The sequence below is a fragment of the Paralichthys olivaceus genome, chromosome 9 (genome assembly GCF_024713975.1).
Source record: "Paralichthys olivaceus isolate ysfri-2021 chromosome 9, ASM2471397v2, whole genome shotgun sequence".
In the NCBI taxonomy this organism is placed as follows: domain Eukaryota; kingdom Metazoa; phylum Chordata; class Actinopteri; order Pleuronectiformes; family Paralichthyidae; genus Paralichthys; species Paralichthys olivaceus.
In genome coordinates, this window is record NC_091101.1 from 17,132,404 (window position 1) to 17,151,393 (window position 18,990).

General features: G+C 40.5%; 2 protein-coding genes across 4 annotated transcripts; both read left to right on the forward strand.

The window, feature by feature from the left end:
* Window positions 1-716: 716 nt before the first annotated feature.
* LOC109624870 (C-X-C motif chemokine 10-like) lies at window positions 717-1,695 on the forward strand. The gene is made up of 4 exons (XM_020079790.2): window positions 717-992; window positions 1,071-1,188; window positions 1,380-1,457; window positions 1,596-1,695. The coding sequence occupies exons 1-4, from the start codon at window positions 929-931 to the stop codon at window positions 1,618-1,620; spliced, it is 285 nt and encodes a 94-aa protein (XP_019935349.1). The 5' UTR covers window positions 717-928; the 3' UTR covers window positions 1,621-1,695.
* Window positions 1,696-3,457: 1,762 nt separating this feature from the next.
* kiaa1191 (KIAA1191 ortholog) lies at window positions 3,458-10,934 on the forward strand. Of its 3 annotated transcripts, none has more exons than XM_020085301.2 (9): window positions 3,458-3,664; window positions 3,897-3,960; window positions 4,650-4,762; window positions 4,918-5,105; window positions 5,321-5,432; window positions 5,676-5,803; window positions 8,640-8,791; window positions 9,043-9,212; window positions 9,702-10,934. In XM_020085301.2, exons 3-9 carry the CDS (start codon window positions 4,735-4,737, stop codon window positions 9,905-9,907), a joined length of 984 nt encoding a protein of 327 aa, XP_019940860.1. In that variant the 5' UTR covers window positions 3,458-3,664; window positions 3,897-3,960; window positions 4,650-4,734; the 3' UTR covers window positions 9,908-10,934. The 3 variants fall into 3 exon arrangements, with proteins under 3 accessions (XP_019940860.1, XP_019940851.1, XP_019940843.1); XM_020085292.2 differs by having other exon boundaries at window positions 3,897-3,945; XM_020085284.2 differs by lacking the exon at window positions 3,897-3,960.
* Window positions 10,935-18,990: the final 8,056 nt, after the last annotated feature.

The window sequence follows — 18,990 nt, forward strand, 5'->3', positions numbered from 1 at the left end:
ACAAATATATCTAAGTTTATTTGAATAAAGTCAATCAGAAACTGTTAAAATAGCAACAATCTTTTGAATTTACTTTATGTTCCTCATTGTGGCAGAAGGGATGTAATTTGTCATGATTTCATTGAAATACCAGGTCCACATATTGAGTTCAGTGTCTAAATATGCAAATATAAAATAAGATACCTGTCATCATTTAACTAGATGTCTTTTTTTCTTAACAGGACTAAATACAGAAAAGAAGAGGTTTTCTCTATTCACTAGACAATTTACTTAAACATACAGGGACCTGGCTCTGTTTTTTTATTTTGAAGAATAATTAAAATAACCCTCCTGATGGGCATGGTACTGGCAAATCAAGTCTACACAGGTACTGGCTGCACTTGTCTCAGTCAGATTTAGAAACCCTCACCTTCAAATGTCAACTCAAATAGATAGAATCTTTTATTTTCCAAAACCTGACAATATCTCTCCATAATATCTATCCATGTATGTGTGTATGTATTCATTTGCTGCACACATTAAAAGCTCTATTAAAAGTTTGATGTAGAAGTTTGATTGTTTGCTGGTTTACTTTCTTTGATGTTTTATTCTCATACATAAAATCAAATGTATTTCTATTCATCTAAAATCTGTTCTAATGATTTTGGACACACTGTGGTTGAAAGGCTAATTTTGGAATGAGTGACCGTTTCTTTCTCTCTTGTGGTCTCCTGAAGTTTCACTTTCCACTCGCAAAAAAATTCCCTTGATGACAACGAGGAAGAGGTGTGTGGCTGAAGGATGTATTTAAGGCGACCCCGCAGCCTCTACCCCTCACAGTGCTCTGTCAACACACTTGGCTTCCTTTAACACTCACTGGTCTCACCACAGATCACTTCTATCACCAACAGCAGCATCTGTGTCATCTCGACCGAAGAGGAAACCAACAATGTCCGGCCTCATCAAAGTGCTCCTGCTCCTGGCTGCTGCTGTCTGCATCTCTACAGCCATGCGTAAGTTTTCAATCTCCCGTCTCACCATGTTGGAGCTGGAAGCTGTGATTGACCATTTTGTTTTTTCTTCCTCTACAGCTAACGAAGCCGGACAGAACTGTCTGTGTCAGAAGACCTCTAATACCACTGACGGGTCAAAGTTAAAGGACATCCAGATCTACCCGGCAACCAATTTCTGTGACAGAGTGGAGATTGTGTAAGACACTTTTTTATAAGAATGTGGGATGTGATGAGGAGACACTATAGCTCAGACATTTAGACATGATTGAAACTGTTTACAGGCAGATCACAATTTCAGAATATAACTTTTATTTATTATATTATATTATATTTATTCATCCATTGTGTTTTTTAAATGACCTTATCTATTTTTGTCCACCTGAACAGTGTCACCACCAGGGCAGGCCGTCGCTACTGCCTGAACCCCCAGTCAAAAGTAGTGAAAGATAGATTGATTCGCATCATGTGAGTATACACACAACACAGGCCTGAATCAAAGTCTCAACTTCAGACCACAATGACAGTAATTAGTCACATAATCCAATTCATCAAACCACTGGGATGTGTCTAATGTTTCTCTCCTTGTTTTACTGTCTCCTCCAGCAAAAAACCCAGTCTGTCCAGCTGATTTTCCTTCCAATGGCAACATGTGGTTCTCTTTCACTCCTTCGATAAACATATGACCTCTGACCCTCTAACGAAAGCACTTTCAGTGAATGTAGACGTGAAATGAATTCAAATTTTTATCTATTTATCGTCTATTTATATTGATTTCTCTGTTTTATCTTACTTTCTCTGATTTGTTTTGTAAACAGATTTGTATTATATGTTTTCTCTGCATGTTGGTAACTTTTTTTAAATAATAAAAAATGAAAAAAAATCAATGGAGCATTGAGTAATGGTTTGATAAGGTTTGTGTCTTATATCAACAGTGCTATCTTGTGGTTCAGGGCTGCTAATGCAAACGTGCCGGCTGACATGTCCAGCGATCTCACGCAGGCTTAGGTTGCAAAGCATGAAACCTCCCAGGGAGTTAGTCTCTAAGGAGTCTCGTAGTCACGGAGAATTGGTCTTACTATAGTGTGCACATGTATCAGAAACCAGGGGACAACAAAGCTGCAGGCAGAGATTACAGGTCAACAACCCCCCACCTGTGTGTGACAAGGGGCGGCTTATTTGGCTTGAGTCTCATAGGCTGTGATCATCTACACCCATCACACACACACACACACACACACACACACACACACACACACGCACGCACTTAAACACCTTCACCTAAAATAATGTCTGCACCTTAAAATTTAATGATTTACATTTATGTGACTTGTTTTTCCCCCCACAAAGTCCCCATAATGTGAATGTATAATAATATAATATAGTACCTGGACCACCACACACACACACACACACACACACACACAGGTTTGCACTGCAATCCTTATTTTTTGCATTGACTTCCATTCATTGTTAACAGCCAAGCCAAAAACTTATCCTGAACCTTGACCAAACTGATATTCACATCTTGCCTCTAACATCAACCAGGAAATCACATTATGCATCACTGAGACCAGGTTTTTGTCCCAGGTAGGTCTCCTTGTCCAACGTCAGTGTTGCATTTTACTGGAAAAGGTCCTACATGGGTCACCAAAACATGAACACACACAAAGTTTACTCTAACCTTGAATCATGTTTTCACCTCAGAATTTCATGATGTGACTTGTTTTTGTCCCCGTAATGGAAAGAGAAACCCCCATAGTGTGAGTGTGTAAATAGATTTAGGTCCACACATCGTGAGTGATATCTGGAGTGCACACACACTCACGCACACACTCAGTTGTGTGTCCATAACTTCACCTTAAACCTAAACCTTAAACTTAAGCCTGAGCTAAACCTAACCTTGAATCATGTCTTCACCTTAGAGATCGATGTGACTTGTTTTTGTCCCAATAATGGAAAGACAAGCCATTAAACCAAGTCTTAACCCTCAAGCAGCCCACTGAATTTGTGCGGACCAACCACAATGTCGTCACAATGATGGTATTGAACCAAAATTGGCCCCCATAACTAGAGATAGACATACACACACGCTAACACACAATCGTGTTTCCATGACTTCAGAAGAAAACACATTGATATCATGGAAACGTAGTCCCCTCTTGCCTAACCTTAACTAAACTTAAACTTAACCCTAAACGTAACCCTAACCTAGTTCTTAGAACAAGCCTCAACTTTTAACTTGGAGGACAAGTTCCCATACTATGACTGATTCTGGTCCCTGCAATATGAGTAATACCAGAAACACACACACACACACTGAGCAGACTTATGTTTATGTTCTTGGATTTAAATTATTTGTTTTCTTCATATCTTCACATATTTGAAAACGATGACACGTGTCGACAGTGTCGATGCATTATTCCCAAAATGCAGCAGGACTTTCGACTCATCACTTCCGCCGCCGGCTGCTGTTGCTGGTGCGTTCACTGTCGCTGCGTGTTTGCGGCTCCCGGCTCCGCTGTTTACTCTCCTCGTGTCCAAAAGTCATGGATGAGGCGAACGTCAAACACACGCACAGCATCTGTCCCTTCACTCCGTCTCACCTGGAAGACTTTGGCAAAGACATCGCTGCAGCTGCTGAGTAATCGGTGCAGCGGAGGAGGCACTTTGAGGTAAATGTTTACAATGAGTGCGTGACGAGCTGTTAACGTGAACGCAGCAGATGACTGGACATTCTTATATCACTGGATATTCTTGTTGTATTGTAATGCAAAGAGAGTTTTAGTGGAAGATGCACACACATCAGAGTGGCTCTTGTTATTATAGGCTCATTCCACTGTGTATTCCAGCCTAACTATGGTGTGATTCCCTGTTTTGCAAGTCACTCTCTGTGTCTGTCCCCAGAGCTGACGTGAACAACTCAACTCAGGAGCAGATTTCTGCCACCATTCAAGTCAGTGAGGGCAAAGTGAGCTCAGCCAAATCTTAGAATGATTGCTGACAACACATGCAGACAGCTTCATCACTACACAAGAGACACTGAAGGGAGCTTTCTTGTGTTTCCTTTATTCTGTAGTTTCATTTCCTTGTGAAAATGATCCTGCTGTAGTTCATAGAAGTGGAGGAGGATTCTGACATTAACTGATATTGATGACGCTGCTGTAACCAGACTCTGGTTCTATTTGGAGCGAGTCGGAAAACAGCTCTGTGTGCTTGCTCTCTGACTTAACCATGCTCAGTGGTGGGATGGAACATAGTACATTTACTTTTATTTTATTTTATCATCACTTTTACTCCACTACATTTTTAGCAAAAACCTGTATTTCTACCCTATTACATTTTTACACCATAACGAAGACTGTTGCATTAGTGAGTAGGCTAAACTCAGAAAGTACTTTTAATACTTTGTATATTTAGAAGCAAATATTTACTTTTACTTGAGTTTATGTGTTTGTTCTTTGTTTTAACTTTTGCTGGAGTTTATTCTCGTGTATTTATTTGTTCATTTACTCAAGTAAAATGTTTTCTTTCATTTATTATGTCTGAGATGACAGCGCTTAAGTGTTGTTCTTGCAATACACACATTGCATTTAGATGAGCATGACCTTTTTGTCTGTCAACTGACCCTGTGTCTATGTGTGATGTCATGTGATGCAGTGCTCAGGTTCGCAGTCCAAAGTCCAACCGAGCTGACCCCACACTGTGAGTCTCCTGTGGCCCTCCACTCTCATCTAGTGTCAAAATGGCCTCAAGACGGGGAGAAATTCCAGGTAATGTGGAATTTAAGATTTGACAGATTATCATACATAATTCGATCTGAGTAAAAATACTTTTTTCTGCATTGTTTTGTGTAGATATCTGAAATGGTGCCTTTATGGGTTTGGAAAACACAGTTCTAACTGGTCTATTCATTTCCATATTTCAGCGCTTGAGTCAGGCACGTCGTCCTCACTCTTTGGTACTTTATCCTCTCCTCTTGGAATGACTCGGCGCAATATCAGCTATGACGAGATCATGGATACACCCATGCATTCACCACCCCCAGACCTAACTGTCAACATCTTATGGAAAGACCCAGTCATCCCACAGCACAAGTTCAGAAACACATCAGAGGTGTTTTCCTGTTTTATTTTGGTTTCTATCCACACCAAACTGTTTTGGCAACATGAACTGGTTACCTGAACAAAATGTTGCGTGATCTGTCTCTTGTCAAACATGTTTTCTTTGAGGTTTGGTGCATGCTGGTACTACTTGTCAACTTGCTTGCATGTCGATTCTCTAATTGTTTTACACATTCATCTTAACCACTTCAAATTGTGTGACTATAGGGGGATGAGATGGGTGTGAAGATGGTGACTTTTGAGGCTGCAGCGCCAGCCAAGTCCCCTGTGCCTGTGGTGAAAGCCAAAGCCACATCTTTAATGAGCTCACTTATGATCAGTAAGTAAAAATTAAAAACATGTAAACTCATTACATTTATTTATTCATTTTTAAAATGAATATTTATTTTCATTTTAAAAATGATGACCATTTATTTTCATTTTTAAAAATATCTTAACACACAGACCCAGAAAAACAAGTTTAATAAACAATCTTCAGAGTGTCAGGAGACTATATTGTAGTGTGGTACAAGCACAGACTAATTGTACCTCTATTGCTGACACTATGTCTGTCTTCACTTAGAGCAAAGCCAGGAGAACCTCCAGAGGTTTGAGCACCAGGCAGGGCTGACTGACACTGGGTACTCTCCCCACAAAGGCCTCTCCGCTGAGGAGACTTGCTTTCACCGACTGAGTGACGGCACAGTACCAGTGAGTAAAAACCAATGTGAACTGTAGCAGCTTGATTTGTGCGTGTGTGAGAAGTTTGTGATCTGAAATAATCATCTCTTCACACCGTCACATGGCATGTTATAATGTTGAGGTCACAGGTCAGATTATGATGACATTGTTTTTTTTAGAATTAGAACAGAGTAATAAAACAAAGATTCTAGCGATATAATTTTCATCAATACCAATACGAGAAAAGTCCAATGCATATGATTCTTAAAAATGGTGCACAATGAGGAGGTATAGCTCATCATTGATCCACCTTCGATTTGTAAAATGTTTTTACACTAGAGTTCAATCTCCTTTTATTCAAGTGCAACAGAGTGATGTGTGCGTGTGTTATTCCGGTCTCTCTGCCACCCTCATGGTCCTGTTTTACCTGATATCAGATGACCGGTCACAACATCACACGTTGCTTTGTAATGTTTAACACGTGAGATCACATGCACATAGTGTGAGGATTATATTCCCACTGACAGAGCAGCTCTACCTGTGTCATTAACAGGTATTATTGTGGTGAATCATATGGTGATAATCCTGCAGACTGCACGCTAAACATGGTAAACAAATTACGTAATCGGCCTCTCTGTGCGGGTCCATATGACCAGGGTTGCCAGGCAACGCCCTAAAATGGGACGAGCCCCCTTGTTTTCTTAAGCGGACCAATCACCGGGCTCCTCTCATAACGGGCTTCTCTGAGGCCGACAGCGGTTTGTACTGACGCTATCGTCGTAAATAACAATCCCTTAACTTCCATTAACCGCCAGCCATGGACAAAATGAAGGAACATGTCGGAGTGGAGCGTCAAAGAAAACTAATCATAAAAAGGTTTGTGAAGAAGCTGCTGTAGCAGTAAGCTAACTCTTCCTCTGAAGGGAAACAGGCCGCTGGCTGGCTAGCTAGCTAGCTGGCCTTCAAGCTAACCATGGTAAACAAACTCGTTCCTGTAAAACATTATCAGCCTTCGTCCACCTGGGTTAAAAACACTGTGACGCTTTATAACGGAACCAGAAACAATGACAATGGCGTAAACTGTGGCTCTTTAACTTCAGCTTGCTACATAGCTCGATGGATTAATGTTATGTGATGGATGCATGTTATCTTGCAGTCCAGCTACAGTTAGCTTAGCAACCGCTAACCAGCGTGTATGCTACACTTAACGGTGACATTGCGTGATGTGAATTGGAACTACAGCATAACACAAGAATTGGGGGAAAATCCCGTGACAGATTTAAATGAATTATGTTTCCATCTCACTGTTCACCCCCCGTGTAGGCCCATCGTGCAGTGTGATGTTCACATCTGGTTTAACCATCTGGGGCTGGTTTACTTTGACATTTCGTTCAGGTTAACATTAAAAACGAGGCGTGAATGTTTGCCTGCATTGTGCCATGCTTATGTAACATTCAGAATTAGTTGCATCAAGCTCTCTGCACTGTAAGGCCATCAATAGCAAATAGCATCACCTGAATCCTCCCACCAGTCAGTTAGAGGTGAAGAAGCTTCTCAGGTGAGAAATAATCAACCCCTGAAGATTTAATACGACATCCTGCTACTCAGCTTTCACCTCTCTGTCACTGTTTAAAGTCAATGAGTTGATCTTTTTTGCAATTGTTATTGTCTGAAAAAGACTAATTCTAGCTGAAACGACAACTAACTCAAATTTCTATATATGGCCACTCAAAGTCAGAGTGCCCCTGAAAGAAGTTTGAATTTTGTTTCGAGCACATATCTCCCTTAATAGTGATCCGAGACGCTTACAATTTCGGTTCCATAGGCTTCACATGTGATCCAATCAAAGATCTGTGACAGCGTGGCCCAAAAGTGTCATGATTTGACAGAGATTGACCTACATGTTTTTTGTCCCTCCTTCCCTTTATAAATCAATCAGAAATTGGTTTAACTTTAACTACATTTGATGTACTTTGGCTGAGGTCCATTGGGGCTGGAGCAGTGATGAAATCTAATGGGATGCCAACCCAAAAAGGTTTAAAAGGCTCTGTGGTGCATGTTGTTATTCATTTCCACCATGACCGCTGTCCTAAGCAGAATACAGGACCACATATACAAGACTGACATGAGTTTGGAAAGACATACAGCTCATGGATGGGAATATTCCTGCATTGAATGGAAGCTTACCTTTCAAAACATTCTTCCAGATATCATTACTGAAATAAATCTTGATTTCAAGGCAAGTACTTTTGAAATGTATTCAGCATGTCAGTTTTGTCTATCTAAAACTGCATATTCATTGTTTGACTAGAAGAGGAAAACCACACCAGGTGCTATTCTCTCCGACTGGTGGTTTTGCAGGTGGAGTCCGTTTTAAGCAATAATCATTTATTGCAGGACTGACCTCAATGTAATACAACTTATTAGGCTTAGTGCTGATCAGCTTGTTGTTTAATGACAGCATGTGTTTCACCATCAGATAACCATAATTGTATTAGAGAGGTCCTCTGTGTGTCTTCTGTCTTTTGCCGCCCACACCACATGGTCAACAGAGATAGGTTCTGAGGCTCTGTGACGCACTTTGTTATTATAATTTTTGATCTACTGGTCCAGAAAAACACTGCTGACCTTTCGTGATGTGTGTTCGTGGAGTGTTTACTCTTTAAATAAGATCAATGCTGACTTTCTGACACACCTCTGACACTGTTAACTGCTAAACTCGCAGACATGAGTGGGAAATGCTATTTGTACAGGACACATAAGTCACTTTCTAAATCACTTTCTAATGTACATTATGATTTTGGACCAGTGAAGGACATTCCTTCATTCCATGTTTGTTGAATTGCTTGTTTTTCTGTCTTTGCAGAAGTTGAGAATGCCAAGTGGGGACTTCAAAGAGGACAGGCTAACAACATCAGCACAATCCACCCCAAGTTGTACCCCTTCTGTCACCCCCTGCGTCACCCCCTGCGTCACCCCCTGTGTCACCCCCCACTCATCACCGGCTGTCAATCGCAGGTAGGCTTCATGCTTCTGAAACGATTTGCTGTCACTCTTATTTTGATGTAATCCCTGACAGAAAATCTACTGTTATAATGAGTGGAACCAGATGTCCTAAGCACAACATGCTTCATTTCCCAGCATTAGCTATACACCAGTAATCATTAAAGCCACTTATTGTTTTAATATTGTGTCTGTTTTGTGTATGAGATTCTATAAAGCGTATCCTTCACATTTTCTTTTATGCTCATTGTTTGGTGGGATTATAGGACCTGGTTACAGCTGAGTCCTGCACCTTTTCTTGCCAACCCAGAGCACAGTCCAAACCTAAGCACAGACATGGGAGGAAATGAAGGAGGAGGAGATAGGTGGACCTTCTTCGGAACTCAATCTGTGGTACAGAAGTCCCCCACCGACCCCGGCTCTGAAACCAGCAAAGGTGAGCGATCTTATATCTGTACACTCTATTGATGACTGTATTGCAATATTTACAGAATAGATTCTCTCAGCAGTAGGTTAACCCCACAGCACGACAAACTGTGGCGAAGCATCAGTGTTTTGTGTTTTCTGCGAATGCAATAATGTTGGTTCACTGCCACCAGTGAACCCTGTGCAGTTCAAAGCAGTTCAGCATTATGTTGAAACCACAATCTGCGATCCAAACTTTGTTTGTTATTTTAACACAACAACATTAACACATAATGCTGGGTGTGGTTTATAGGTTTGACATTTTTGCACCTTAAACCACACCCAGCAGTGATATCATGGGGTCCTGGAGCACACCTGTCATCACCCCTGCAGCAAGGTGAAACAACAAGACTTTCAGGGAGTGGTGAAGCTGTTCTTTAAATTCACAACGGTTAAGCTGATGACTTTAACAGCCACATTTTGGTAAATGATGACAACATCTTCCACTTCCCTCCTGCAGGCTTTTCATTACGGTCTTACTTTGGCCTGCAGAAGTCCTCGACCATGGATGGCACCAACACCCAAATCAACCTCAATGTGCAGGACCCTGCCAACTTCATGCCCCCCAAGATTGATATCTCGGGCATTGAGACCAAGCAGATGCCCCCACGGCCACACAAACTAAAACCTCGGGACATGAATGTTTTAACACCTTCGGGCTTCTGAAGCCACACTTGCTGTGCTGTTACTTCCTGTACCACATAGTCACCATTTCCTCCCCTCTGTCTAGTTGCTCATTTGCTTCCCTTTCTTCCACTGACCCCTCATCCTCCTTGCACTGAGACCGAGGAATGAGGACCACCTATAGTATTAGCTCACTAGCCCCAGAGACATCACCGCACTGTTACTGCTCCCAGCAGACCTATTGCCATCAGTCCACGCCATCATCCCCTTCTTATCTCTTCCAACTCATTGGTCCAATTAAAACACCAAATTAAGTAATTTTATTTGTTATCCCCGAAAGATGTTACTGCTTTGTATTATTATAATTCTTGTTGTTGTTGTACTGTCAGGTAATGGGTGCACTAGAATGCATTGCCTTGCTTAACCCCATTCCATTGTCAGGTGTAGCATGAGATAGGAGTCATTCAAGTATTTTCTCAGTCCCTTGCTTCAGTTGATCACTTTAGCATTGCCTCTCAAGCTAACACGGACCAGCTATTTCAATTTCTAATGCTCTGTTGCCTCATTTGTACATTTTCTTTATTTTAAATAGGCTCACAGATTGTAATTGTGTAGTGATTCTGTCTGCTAGCATGCAGAGTATAATGTGGTATGACTGATACTGTGCCTAAACTTGCAGTGTGTATGATTTTGGCTTTCTTGCCATATGAGCTTTTGTTTTTGTACTACATGTAAGAGTGTCTTATTTTACTTTGACAGTATGACTGCTGACCTGATGTGATTTGTTTTGACTATTATTTCAACTTATTTTCACATTGATCTGCTTTAATTCAACATTGGTCATTCTTAATAGTAGGTATTGCATAAGGTTTATAATTTATACATGGCACTACAATTTAGTTAAACATGCTTGAAGTGGCCACTTTCAATTTTGTGTGTGTGTGTGTGTGCCACAATTCATGAATCTCTGCTATTTTATTTGAAAGAGTTGATTAAGATGATGTAATTGCACAAAGGAGCTTTTATCCTTCTCACATCTGAAAATAAATCTGATGGTAATGAGCAACAATTCCTCCTTGTTTTTTCCCTTGATGGCATTATTTGAAAATGGATTTACAGTCACATACTCCCATGTTATACCATCACCCACAACATGTTAACAATATTGTGTGCTTTATCACAGGGAAACTGTTTTGTCTTTAGCGTCTGAATATGGCAGCTCTTTCTGTAAAGTAACATGCTCTCGACTGAAAGACTTTTGAGTGTGACACTGGACTGCCCCCTATGTTTTCACATTTGCTTCAGAAATCAGACTACAAAAGCTTTTGAACTGTCCTGTAAATCAAACTGAACTGTCGTTTGGTTTTAATAGAGGCTAATGATAATAATAGTAATAATAATAATTGCCCTTCGAAGGGAAATTAATTTGTCACAGCAGCAGGTACAGAGACAAAAACACAAAACAAAATACATAGTATACACAATCATTGCAAACAAGTTATAGTTTTATATGTTGTGTTAACTGCAGTCTTTGTCCACAAGATGGTGCAATAACATCACAATGAAATCACTGGGTTGTTCTAAATCTAGGTTTTACCTTTGTATTCATTAATGTGTTCTTTTATTTCAGGCTGTTATTAGATAAGAATCATGGGCAGCAGAGTGAATATTGCACTCAAATAAACCATTAAATAAACCATGATATTATTTTCCCTAAAATTAAAACTGTGTTAGATAATCAGAAAATTAATTTCCTCCACCACTCAATCATGGTGACAGAGGTGTGTAGAACCAGAAAGACAAGATGAGTTTCTGTGTATACTAGTTTATCAGGTCATCTGCTGCGTACGAACATATATCCTGCCTCGTTACCACACAACAGCTAAATATTATCCCTTCACATCAAAGCAAACATTCAAGCCATCAGGAAGCAGAAACATTAAAGAGCGGGGTCTGATCCCCTATAGGCTCAGCCACGAAGCAGCAAGATTTATAGCCCCGTAAAAACTCTGATGCTGTGTTCAGCAGCAGCATGTGTGCATGGGCCGGATTTGTACAGGCTGTGCCATTACTGTGTCATTACTTACAACTTCACACTAAACATTTATACTCTACTTATTTATTATGTTGTACTTATTTATTGTCTATGTGAATAATGAATCCTCCATGGATGACACATTTTTCTCTGGATGTGCTGCTCTAAGCAAGGCCTGTTGCAAAACTTTCGCCCTCAGTGACTTTAAATATTTGACTCTCAGTTACTCAGAAATTAGCTGGAACTTCTAAAAGACGTCCACTTTTGGATTTAATTACAGGCCACTGAGCGTCCAAGTCTGGTTTTCAGATGGTTAGACAGGAACAAAGGTGAGTGTCCGATCAGACGGGCAAGTGCAGACAGAAAACTGTCAGTCAGGGGCTGGACAGATGACACAAAATGAAAAGCAGGAAGAGGATGAAGTGCAGGGAATTTGGTAAAGCTACAAATTTGAGATTTTTAGTTTTCAGTCACATTTCTGCATGTAACAGCATATAAACTACAACAGAGATAACTGTCACTCTATCGATCAAACTTTATTTATATAGCACCTCTTAAACAAGACAGTTGCAGTTGGAAGTGATTTACATACATGGGACCAAATGTGTCTCAACACTAAACCAAAAACACAGCACAGGAGGAGGAGAAGAGGGTGGGGGACACTGGTGGGGAGTGAAACACAGGAACAAGGAAATAGAGAGCAAAGGGTGGAGTGCCCATGCAGCCATGACATAATACAGATGTCTCTCTCTCTCTTTCTCTCTCTGGGTCCGACATGATGTGGTTTGTGTGAGAGAGAGAGAGAGAGACACCCCCCCCTCCCTGCTCCCCACCTCGGCTCTGATCCCACAGAAATCATTTAGCTCACTCACAGATGTGCAAAGCTGCTCACCAAAACAAACACGATGGCCTCATCTGCAATCTGACGTGACTCACTCACTTACTCATTTGTAGGGTTTTTTTCCCCTTTATTGAAAAAATGGTCTGACCAAATTGTTTCCCTAACAATCTGAAAACAATGACTTTCCCTCCAAAGACTGTGATTGAATTCCTCACACCCAGATGACACAAACTTCCTCTTGCCCGTTTTTTGTCGAACAACCATAATGTGGACAGGGAGCAATTCCAGTGCTTGTCTACAAAAAACGAATTCAGGTTTACGTCTGTTAGTGATAATACGCCTGGAAAAACCCCATTAAGAGAATAAAAGCACTCTGCATACAGGTCAGCTTAGAGGAACATTGTGTGAACTTTCATCTAACATGGAGGAGTGTTGGAAGATTTCATGTCAGGGTGACTCAAGGACTGTGCCAGGAGGTTCTTCCACCAGTGCGTACAGTGGATTGCTGCGCTGCTGATACCTGACCCACACAGAGAAAGTATTTTCAAAGTTTTTTAAAAGGCTCCGTGTCACAAAGCATATGGTACTCTGGTGTTTTCTGTATTATCAGCTGTAGATGACAGGTTGCTTGCTAAGCTAATAAGAGGCTGAGTCAGATTTTCTTGAGGTACAGTACAGATATTGATAAGATAATAGCTACATATGACAGACGAGGCCTTATTGATATTTATTTACAGTCCCCAAGTTATACATACAGTTGCTCTCACTGTTCATATTTCTCTTTAGGCATCGATTATACCTCCCCAAATTTAAAAAAAGCATTTTAAAACAACCTCAATCCGGATACAGGTTTTAGCTCCGTCCAGAAAACAAATATCACATGGCACGTTCATGTACACTGAACATACGTGTGCTGATGTAAGAGAGGAAGCACGTTACCTATATCGTCCTTTGCCTTGTGTCGGAAAATACTTTAATCAAGGAAGAGCTATATCGAAATATAAGGGCAGCGATTCTCGTACAGTAAGTTTGAAGCATTTCCTGCCGGTAATAATAACTGATAAGACCCAATTAGCATACGATCTGGGTAACTGTTTCCACCCATAAAGACTAAAATGGAGCTGGCAGCATCAACAAAGTTCACAGTTTTATTGGCATGAAAACTCCAGTGTGGACTCCAGGAATACCTGTAGCCTTAGATAAGATCATTACCTTCACTCACCCCTCAGCTGCTCACCTACAGGCTTTATACCTCCGCTTAGTTTTTGTTTTGTGTGCTGATGAAGGAGTTATTCAGATACATTTGGAAAATAACTGACAGGGTCCTTCAGCTAATAATTGATTGATGATGTTAGATGCCCTTTAGACCCAATTGCCTGCTCTGACTTAATTAGCTTAGGTTGTAAAAAAGTGATCGTTAGCTACATCTGTCTGCTCCTCTGATATGTCAGAGGTATTCTTCGGCAAAATAACACACGCAAATTGGCGATATTGGTTCCTCAGAACTAGGGTTGGTCATTCTGAAAAAGTTAACAAAAGCACCAACCCTCCCTTTGACATTGGTACACTACAGTTCCAAAGTGGATATTGAAAGATGTTTTCTTCACGCCTGTTTGTCTAACAAGCATCATCCAGCCATGGTGATGTTGTTTTTTCAGAGTTAATCTGGTTATTCATGGCATGACACAAACAGCTGGTGACCAAACTTACTCATGGCTTTGAAGGGGGGGGGGGGGGGGGGGGGGTCCCTTTGCTGTTGGGTGGGTTCTCTGTGTCATGTGTGACGCCAACTGAATCCAGAACCACATCTGGGGCTGATTCACAGTGACATGGCCCGGAGGTGAACCCTCTAAGCTGGGAGGAGCTTTGAGAGAGGATGGGGGGGAACTGATGGGCTGCGGACATGGGGTAATGCACATTTTGTATGTACACGCTCTGTGTCGACCATGTGACGCTGGAGAATACGCACCAAACACGCATGACGTTGCAGTGAAGTAACAAAAAAACAGCACATTTCATGTAAAGCGAATAGAAATGGTCACAAGCAGATTATTTTCTGTCACCAGTATGTGACGCTGTGGCTAGGATGTAATATTTGCATGTCTGCAACTAAATATTTCTAAAATTTCTAAACATACAGTATATGTATCATGGCCTGAATGGTGAAAGCAACGATCCCCACAGATCTCACAAACATCCACTTAACATAACAGCAACATGACTCTGTCGGATGGCCTTGCCCGAGCCCACTCACCACAGAAATTCTCACCACTTCTGACATGTCTGCCAATTTTCGTGAGATCCAATCATCCTAAACCCCTCAAATTACCTTGGTGCCATGGCCGGAACTGTCCCTGCTGTTTGGTCCCGAAACAGAACTTCATATAAAACTGTCAATGGAAAAACAAAAGTGATGTGCCAGCTATGGATGTGAAAAACTAAATGTATGCCAGTGAAGATAATCTATTTCAAAATAAACAGTATGCTGCTTTTGTACAGCAGTGTAACAAATGAATCATATGCATGTATTGTTTCTGTGTCTGTCTGTCTGTCTGTGAGTTTTTCTTGCTTCTCATGTTTATTTACTTACACAGAGCGAGGGCCGGTGATGTGTTGTGAAATATATTTTGTGTACTTTATGTTTCTGTTTGTTTGGTAGGTTTCACCTTTGAAAAAACAAAACATACGGTGTACTAAACCACTAAATGTTCTTGTTTTACACAACCCAGTTTCCAGCCTCTATTTGTGTGTCACTGTGCTATTCTTGAGGCATTCTCCCACCATCCCCCACTGAGACAGAGAGAGAGAGAGAGAGCGAAGCAGAGAGTTGTTGGGCCCTCCTGCACTGGCCCCCAGGCCCTAACATGAAGCAGATGTTGGGGAGATCACCCTACAACAAGGTCTGAGCAGTCAGCTGGAGGTGCTCAACTCAGCAGACATGCGTTTAGAAGCCACACACACACCGAGAGCTGCCGATGCCCCAACACCGAAGGAGAAAACTACCTGAAAGAACACACTGCCACATGTGTGTTTGTAAGAGACAGATGACTCATCTCATTTTACAATCAAAACCAAACTGTGCAGGCTGCAATGTGTTGAACATTAAGGTGTCTTGATTGCAGACCAGTGTTCATCAGTCAAAGTCATACATTGGGTGTGAATGGCAATTACATGTTTATCAGTCAAATTAGATATTGTCAGAATGCCAATGAGGTTACTCCGTACCTGTTCACCTGGGTGTATCCTGTCACATAATGACCTTGATTATGTGTTGTGACATCCCTAGGGCACATCACAATTAAAAGCAACAAGTGGAACTGAAATAGAAATCTACAACATATAAAGGTTGAAGACTCGAAAACTTGAAAGAGAGTCATGGAATTATTCCTTGATAAGCTGCACCCCATCCTTTTTTATCACTATGGTAATTAAGGAAACTTTGATCCTTGGGGTGGATCTCATTGGATAACAAAGTCATGGTGCACACATAATTATATTAAGTAATCCTTTAAGCCTGTAGAGGAATGCAGTTCTTTGGTTTCTGTTCCTGGTTCTCACTCACGCACATCCGTCGCACACCTGAACAGCCTTCAGTCTACAATCCAAAGAAGAGAGACACTGAAATGTAAAATTGTGGATTGTCCAAGAAATGTTTCAAATCAACATCAGGAGAAAATCTATGTTCAGTTTGAATAGGCAGTACGTCTGAATTGTACAGGCAGAAGTTTTGTGTAGCATTCCCAATGGTGCGGGGCTGTGTACAAGTACAGTTGGAATCATACTTTTTCATCCACTGGTAAAATGGTTCATCCCTGTTCTCCTTCGTCATGATCGCGTATGAGTGGATGTGGTTTGGACAAAGCGAGGTGAGGCGTGTTACTTCGCCAGACGCTCACACATTCCTTACACAGAGACGTGGACAGTAAGTGGACGAACAGTCGTCAGAGGGAACGAACATGAGCCATTATCATACTTCTCTGCCTGTCTGCCTTTCTTATGTTTGCCTCCCCACACAATGTCTCACACGAGCTCTCGTTATTCCTGTCTCCCTCAGCCACTCATTACCTACTGGTATTCAACAGAGATGAAGGGGCTGAGATGAGCAGATTCTGTCTCATTTTCAATACTTCAAATAGAGTTTAAAAGAGTTTAAATACATTATCAAACCATAGTTTATGCTAGAACGTTTTTATCTGTCTTATGCACTTAATCTAATGCAATAAATCAGTGCAAACCAGTCCAACTCAATTAGTTTTTATCATTCATTCTTGTCCTAAATGTGGTCTTGGCATCAGATCTTGGCTCTGGCAGGACCTTGACACAGTTCAAAGTACTTTGTAGATCACTGTGAGTAACTGAATGCTGTGCAGCATTTCAATTTGACCTTTGGTTTGATAAAACTGTCATATGTTTGCTTCAGCAAGTGTGTGAGGAATGAATCTGAATAAACAATAAAGAAATCATACATATCCAGTCACATTATCTAGTTGACAGTGTAATAATCTCTGTTGAATCTTTACGTAAAATATTAATCTGACCTGGCATTTCAGCAGATTATTATTATCTGCTTATTATTATTATCTGTAATTACTAAACGCTCTATATGGCTTATGTTTCAAAATTCAACAATTGTTGTCATTGTGCTAGCTCAACAATATCACGTGTCATCCTCAAACCAAATTGTGTCTGTTAAATGTTCCACTAGAGATGTAAATATAAAGTATTTAAATATGAAGCGCTCATTCTAGGGTAAGGAAAACAACAATTCGTAAAATTTAGTTGAAACACACAAGTGAAAACATCACTAGGATTATTTGATGTTCGATTTCCCCCAATAGATCCCTTTCACCTAAATCTTACACACTGAACCTTTAAGATTTACAAAAGAAAATATACCAATATAAAAAACAACTATTTAATAAAATATAAATATATAAGCAAAAATTTATAAAAAATGTAAATAATAAAGTGGAAGTAAACACAAGTCAAGGTAACAAGGATGCATATGTAAATAATAATACATTGACTGATATAGATATGTATGGTAAATAAAAAAATAAGTGTGTTTAAGTGTTAAATGTGATAGTTATTGTGAAGTGTTTTAAGGTGTTTTGATGAATATGATAAATACACAAATATTGCACTTTTTGTGAATAATTATAAGGAAGTGAGGAGATAAAAGTGTCTGGATTATTAAAATAACAACACCGAAGCAAGGACAGACCACATGACCAAAATCCTTTCTCTCTCTCTGTAGATTCTTCCAGGAGCCTCCCAACATCCAAACGTACTTATCATGAAAGGTGGGAGCACGCAAAGTCCAGCGCTGCCAGACAGGATACAGAATGGTGGATAATTTGTGGCAAGTTTAAATGAATTTGCTCTTCACTGGAACCTATGTGAGCTGATTCACCACCCATACCCTGGATTCTTCAGATTACACAAGAAACCTGCCAGGGGCTTGGAACAGGCTGCAGTTCCAGATACAATCAGTGGCTAATAATAAGATACCTGAGAATTCAGTGTTCATAGGTACAATGTTCATGAACTAGTGAGATTAGTAAACTCCTGATATGATCAGATTCCTCATGACACAAAACTAGTGACTGATCAACACTTCTTTGTTTTAAATGTTTAAATGTTTTCAAGAAGATAATAAGCATAGTTTTTCAACAACTCCTCTTCATTCATTTGATTTTCATCTTTGTTCCTCGTTCTTTGACAACCACTGACTAACTCGGTCAACTAAATACAACTTAGCAGCAGTACAAGAACATAAACAGATTACCTGCAGTGTTTCCAGAATTACTTTTCCCATTGTTCTTAACATTTTAGTAAGTAAATCAGTTTTATTAATTTCAAAATTGATAAATGTAAACCACCAGAATTGCAGCAGTTATTAGAAAAAGAATACATTTTTATTTTTGTTCAGACTTTCGAGGTAATAATTAAAAAGACTGAGTGAAATCAATCTTGTCCGAGATTTGTTCAAGGATTGGTGGAAAAAAAATGCTCAAGTTTACAGAAAGAAATCAGGACCAGGCCTTCAACAAATAAAAGATCAATGAAAGAAGCGAGTGACAATTGAAAAGAATCATTCATGGCGGACAGATGAAAAGAAGCGAGCCGGCAGCTGTACAGCGCTGCTGACGTTAACAGGCGAGTTAATAGGCGACCTATCCATCTCTGCCAGGTGGAGGGGAACACCTGAGAGCCACGCAGCAGGAACACGACGGAGGAGGTGTGGCC

Bases quoted from the DNA above. Each gene is read 5' to 3' on its own strand.
- LOC109624870 (XM_020079790.2), top strand. From the start codon at position 929: ATGTCCGGCCTCATCAAAGTGCTCCTGCTCCTGGCTGCTGCTGTCTGC. The intron at 993-1,070 runs GTAAGTTTTCAA...CTTCCTCTACAG, and splicing joins CTGCATCTCTACAGCCATGC to CTAACGAAGCCGGACAGAAC. The intron at 1,458-1,595 runs GTGAGTATACAC...TGTCTCCTCCAG, and splicing joins GATAGATTGATTCGCATCAT to CAAAAAACCCAGTCTGTCCA.
- kiaa1191 (XM_020085301.2), top strand. From the start codon at position 4,735: ATGGCCTCAAGACGGGGAGAAATTCCAG. The intron at 5,804-8,639 runs GTGAGTAAAAAC...CTGTCTTTGCAG, and splicing joins TGAGTGACGGCACAGTACCA to AAGTTGAGAATGCCAAGTGG. The intron at 8,792-9,042 runs GTAGGCTTCATG...GTGGGATTATAG, and splicing joins TCACCGGCTGTCAATCGCAG to GACCTGGTTACAGCTGAGTC.